General features: G+C 35.3%; 1 protein-coding gene and 1 pseudogene across 1 annotated transcript; both read right to left on the reverse strand.

Annotated features, from left to right (window-relative positions):
• Positions 1–117: 117 nt before the first annotated feature.
• On the reverse strand, positions 118–649 carry LOC134247593 (uncharacterized; the record flags this gene model as incomplete). Its single annotated transcript, XM_062729927.1, has 2 exons — positions 389–649; positions 118–199 (listed from the first exon to the last, which is right to left on the reverse strand). Coding segments are annotated over exons 1-2 (343 nt in total), but the record flags the coding sequence as incomplete, so codon positions are not given.
• Positions 650–4177: 3528 nt separating this feature from the next.
• LOC134247594 (uncharacterized) lies at positions 4178–4994 on the reverse strand (annotated as a pseudogene).
• Positions 4995–5392: the final 398 nt, after the last annotated feature.

Here is a 5392-nt window from a genome sequence, read left to right on the forward strand (position 1 = left end):
TCCAAGGTTTGTCTAAATGAACAAAGGGTGGCTTTAAAAACAACTTCTATATAGTAGTAATTTAAATAATCTTTTATTTTATATATTTAATTTATTTATTTTAAATTTAAAACTTACTGAATGTAATGGCTGTCATTTCGATGGTCTTGTGGGTGGTCGTTTTTATAATGTCTGTGACCCCACTGCTGTGCTGACCATCCTGAACAAAAATGAGAAACATAAATTTCAATTTTATTTACTTTTTAATTTTTTTTTTAAATAATATCGATTCAATTAAAAATTCTTGACGATATGTGTCCCTGACAAGTTTTTTTTTTTTGAAATTTAAAATTATTAACTTTATCATGACATAGATAACAAAATTAAATAAATAAAAAAATATAATTACCAGACACGTGAGGGAGCCTGTCCAGACGTTTGCCGTGATGGCATCGCACTTAGTTCGCGGGTCGCGGATCACTAGTCTGGTCAATACTGGGTATTCCTCGATGTTAATCTCTCCCATCGCCCTCTCCAGAATGATGAAGTTTGCCATCGGGTAATTACCTCGCTCGAACTCCCTCCAGTCCCGGCACTGCAGCACTCCCTCTGACACCCCGCACCGCGCATCAACGTGCACCACCAGAATCACAAAGATTAGCATGAACATTGTCTCTTCGAATTTGGAATTAAGATAGCCGAATTTTTTCCTTCATCTCTTATATAATAGACAATGACACATTCCAATTAGGGGTGGAATGGTTATTTCAATTACGATGTCATGAATTTTTTACCCCCCAAAATAAATTCTAACAGTTGATAAGTACAGGGTATTATTGTTTTTAGAATAATAGGGGGAAAATGGATATGAGGTACATACATAGTTCTTTAAAACTAATAAAGGACGTTCAACATCCCAGTTTAATAAAATGGAACAAGTTCTTGACCAGTGGAAGTGTCCATATTGGTGTCATGTTGTAAATTTTGAATTTACCGGATGGCAGTAAATACAAAATTTACAACACATGTTGTAAATTTAGTATTTACTGCCACCCGGTAAATTCAAAATTTACAACATGACATTGGTAAAGTTGCCTCAAGGTTGAGAAAAATAATTATGTACAAAGGAATTGATTAATAAACGATTAATATATGTCATAACTATTAAAAACAATAAATCTTAGTTGTATACCACTTAAATTATTCGATTCCGTAGAAGCTGATAGCTCAAAGTCAGTAACTTGAAGAATCACATTCATTTACCCCCTTTTGAAAGTCGAGTCAACCAGGCGCTAGCGCCGCCTTTGATGCTACTCGAAGACTGTCTCCTCGCGGAGCGGACCAGCAGCATGAAGAGGATATTACGCAATGTGTATATACGTGTATATACGTCTGCAGTAGGAATGATTATACACGATTCCTAGTTAGCACAGTCTTGAATCGAGTGTACTGAACACTATGACTTTATTATCGTGAAAGTGTTACGTTTTATTTATTCAAAAATAGTAAATCGTGACATTTTATAAATTGTCAGTGATTTTACTGAAGAAAAGTAGTATTATTGATTACTTTTTTTTTTAAAAGCGATTTTACTGTTGGATTTTCAAAATTTAGTTACGGTAATATGTATACATCAAGTGTTGAACTTGGGAATTAGTATGGAAACAATCGAGGGTGATAGCCATCTATGTATCGAGTCCTGTCTTCACGACTGTATTGATGAACTAGGACATCAACGGAACTTAGGCATTCCCTAGAAGTCACCTTTTTTAGTTAACTAGCCCGAGGTTAAGGAGGACCCAGAAGGGAATTCTTTGAGAATGTCAATCGGGAAATCAAAGAAAGTCTCTTCACAACTGAGGATGGGAAAATTCTTTTGGTTAGGAACTTGGAGTTCCTGTCCAGAAAGATTTATTTCTATTCTGGATTGCTCATTGGGAATTATTTCTGTTATCATAGCCACCAGGCGCTACCTTGTAAAAAAGTCAATTATAAATACTGCCAATCTTCAGTCTGTCTCTCTTAATTGATAACATTAATTAATTTCTCTTCATCTTAAAATCTTGACCTGGCTCGACCTGTATAAAAAAGCGCCAAATTGAACTCTGTCAAACCCAATTAGTCATGAAATTAAAAACTTGCTGCAGATTTCTCTATTTACGGATGTGATCTCTGCGTGTTGTCGTAATGTCGTTGGATAAAAGTAAATGGAGTGGGAATATGTCTCAAGACAATAAGTTAATTTAACCATTAATCTTAACCCTTGTGTCCTAAGGATTTTTAGTTTTTTCTCTCTGGATTGAATACGTTGAAAACCTGATGGTACCAAAAGAAACCTAAATCATCAGCATGTTCCACTAAATTGATTGCATTCAATAACTTCTCTACATCTTAACCTTGACCTAACCTGACATGAATTTAAAAACAAAAAGCGCCAAATTGAACTACGCCAAATACTCCTTTATTCAGAACCCCAGTCTAACTTAAGAAAGAAATAAAAAAAACTTACAGCATGCTTTTCCATCAACTGCCTTTATCTCGGCATGGAACCGATAGAAGTAGCTGTCGACGCACCGAGCGATAATCACATGCCTTAGTGATCTAAAAACATCATAACATTGTCCAGGTTTAAAGCAATTTGCAAAAGAAGACACACTTGCTACATCTAAAAAATGATCTTGGTCTTATTGATCTTCCCTCAACTTGGACGAATACAACTAATCTTTGCAGGCTTAGCAGTAGTAGTAGTAGCCCATAGTGTCTATACCCAGTCTCCTCTCCACGGCTGCTCCTCGAAACTGACCTCGTCGTTTTCGGTATCAATGCGATATGTATTCGACAATATTCTGTTATATCCGTATCTATACGAAGAGCATTACACTGGCGGTATCGAATATTGGTTATTCAAATTATATTTAACAAGAGGCCCACGGGCCTTATAGGTCACCTGAGTAACAACTTCCCAGCGATTGTATTTTGTTCGTGTTTTAATCCAAAAACCATGAAATTCACAATTTTTGAAAGAGGCACCGTTGCTTATCAAAGGGCAGATTTCAAAGCATTAATTTATTTTTAGTCAAAGTACCCCCCCCCCCCTGGTACCAATGACCCAGCTGCCCTGAAATTATTTATTTTGAAAGAGGCCCATTTCTTCATTGTAAGGCTAGCACTTTTTTATGTTTAGGTTTAGTTATGAACATGAGAATAAAAAAGTCCCGAAGGAGAGGGAAATTAAAAAAAAGTTTGATAAATCAATTATTAACATTTGTACGTTCTTTTTTATGCTATTCTAATAGGCTTCTTACCACTGGACACATAATGCTTACTTAGTTTTTGTAATCAATTTGGTAAAAAATTGATTTTGTTTGGACATAACATCCAGTCATTTGACTGTCCTGTTCTTATGCGTGCTTTACAAGCACGCAACAAATAACTGAATTTTCAGAAGTAGTGGATGGTTTTGTTGACACCCAGAAACTCTTCAAACTTGTGAAACCTGGATTACCATCTTATCGACAGGAAAACTTTTGCGAGTGTCTTTCAGGTATAGTCTACTCTGCGCATAATGCTGTAGATGATGCTGTGGCTTTTAAATCACTAGTTCAGAGTTATTTCACATCCAGTGATCTGGATAGCACTAAAGTCAGAAGGTCATCAATCACTGTTCAAAGTGTCATAGACTCCTACTTCTACTCATGCCCATTTAGGACAAAATTTGCCTTCTCTCCAGCCCTTAGTTGCAAGAAAAACCATCAGTCAAGGAATTGCCAGAAAGATTGCTGGAAGTGGCCTTCTCTACGATCATTTGATTTGCTTGATTCTGATTTTCTAAAAAGGAAATGCTTATATCCAATCGTTTGAATAATTTTGTTCTCTCTAATAAAATCACTTACTGGCCCATCACGTAAATTCACTTACTGGCCCATCACGAAACTTATTCTGAATATGTGAAAAAAAATCCTCATCGTGGTGATGAGAAAGAGGCCTAAGTGTTTGTGTTTTAAGTGGGATTACATGATCCTTACAAGCATCTTTATGCTTATACATGTAGAAAATTCTGTCAGAGAAGAACTTCCTGCATTCTAAGCACATTCTTATCTCATCTGGTTTGCTTTCCCTCATCATTCTCACTCAAATGATGCATGTTGTATTTGTATATTCCCTCATGACGCTTTTTTCAAACCACATGTTTTGTTCCCTAAAATGAACAATAAATCATCAACAAACTGTTTCCGTCTTCTACACTCATGTCTTTTTTAATTTTTTTTAACAATGTCTGGTGATTATGAATGGAACATTCAACATGGATTATGAGATTCCCCAATTCCATTCGTAAGGACGAAAATAATTCACTGCATGTTTTGATAGAAGGGCAGAATATCAAAAATCTCCCAGAGTTTCTTATCCTTGTTTTATAAATGAATCAAAAAGTAAAAAAAGGCCACAAAGCAAAACAGTGCTCTTAGTTTTATGAACGAAATGTTTGATATTTTCCCTATCAGGATTTTGCACTATTTCATGGCAATCTACCATACAGAACTTTTTCTTCATTTCCATCCGTGCTGATTTGTTACCTGTTGCAGTTATTAACAAGACCGGGCATTGTATAAAAGATTTGATTTCACCAAGCTTGCTGATCCATACACGGAAAGGCTCGTTCTCTGTTTCACTTTCACCCCTAAAAATATTAACACATTCAGATTCTTAGAAGATATTTGATTTCTCTCCTTGTTAAGTAGTGATAATATATGTCTCCATAAATTAATAAATTTGTAAAGTTGAATTTCAACCATACCAATGCAATACAGTATGGACCTCATCCACAACAAATATTTTGAAGCGTTTACTTTCAGCCAGCATGTCTCTCTATTTACTCACAGGCAGAATGGATTCGGGTGAAGCAAATGGGAATTGAAAATTACCATTCATAATATCATCATCTTCGCTAGAATCTCAATTTTCGTGGCTGTAAAATTACATGATTTCAAGTATTCACATTGTTCTTTACTTACCATTGCCAGTGATCTTTATGATGGAAGGTCATCTACACAACTTCTCTTTCGCTTGAGATCAGAGGTAGAACACTCCAAATCCTGTTGGATAAATGGATAAAAGTACTTTTAAGAATTTGATAGTTAAACAAGAAAGTAAACATGTAGTCGGTCAAGTAAATCTAAGTATAAGAAATGTTTGCTATTTTACATTTTTGTAAAATAAAAAAAATAGGCAATAAAACAAGGTAAAAAGTTATAATTAATGCAAAAATAATGAAAACGTTTCTACATATTCTTAAGATTATAACTTTAAAATTTTATCAGAATCAGAGAGGAGATGGCTCTATTTACTGGGGATGCAGCAGACATGGGAAAGAGCAGCACTGTCCAGCCACATGATTCAAAAAGGCGACATCTTC

This window comes from Saccostrea cucullata, unplaced genomic scaffold (genome assembly GCF_032062105.1).
Source record: "Saccostrea cucullata isolate Sc308-1 unplaced genomic scaffold, CSIRO_AGI_Scuc_v1 ctg20833, whole genome shotgun sequence".
NCBI lineage: Eukaryota > Metazoa > Mollusca > Bivalvia > Ostreida > Ostreidae > Saccostrea > Saccostrea cuccullata.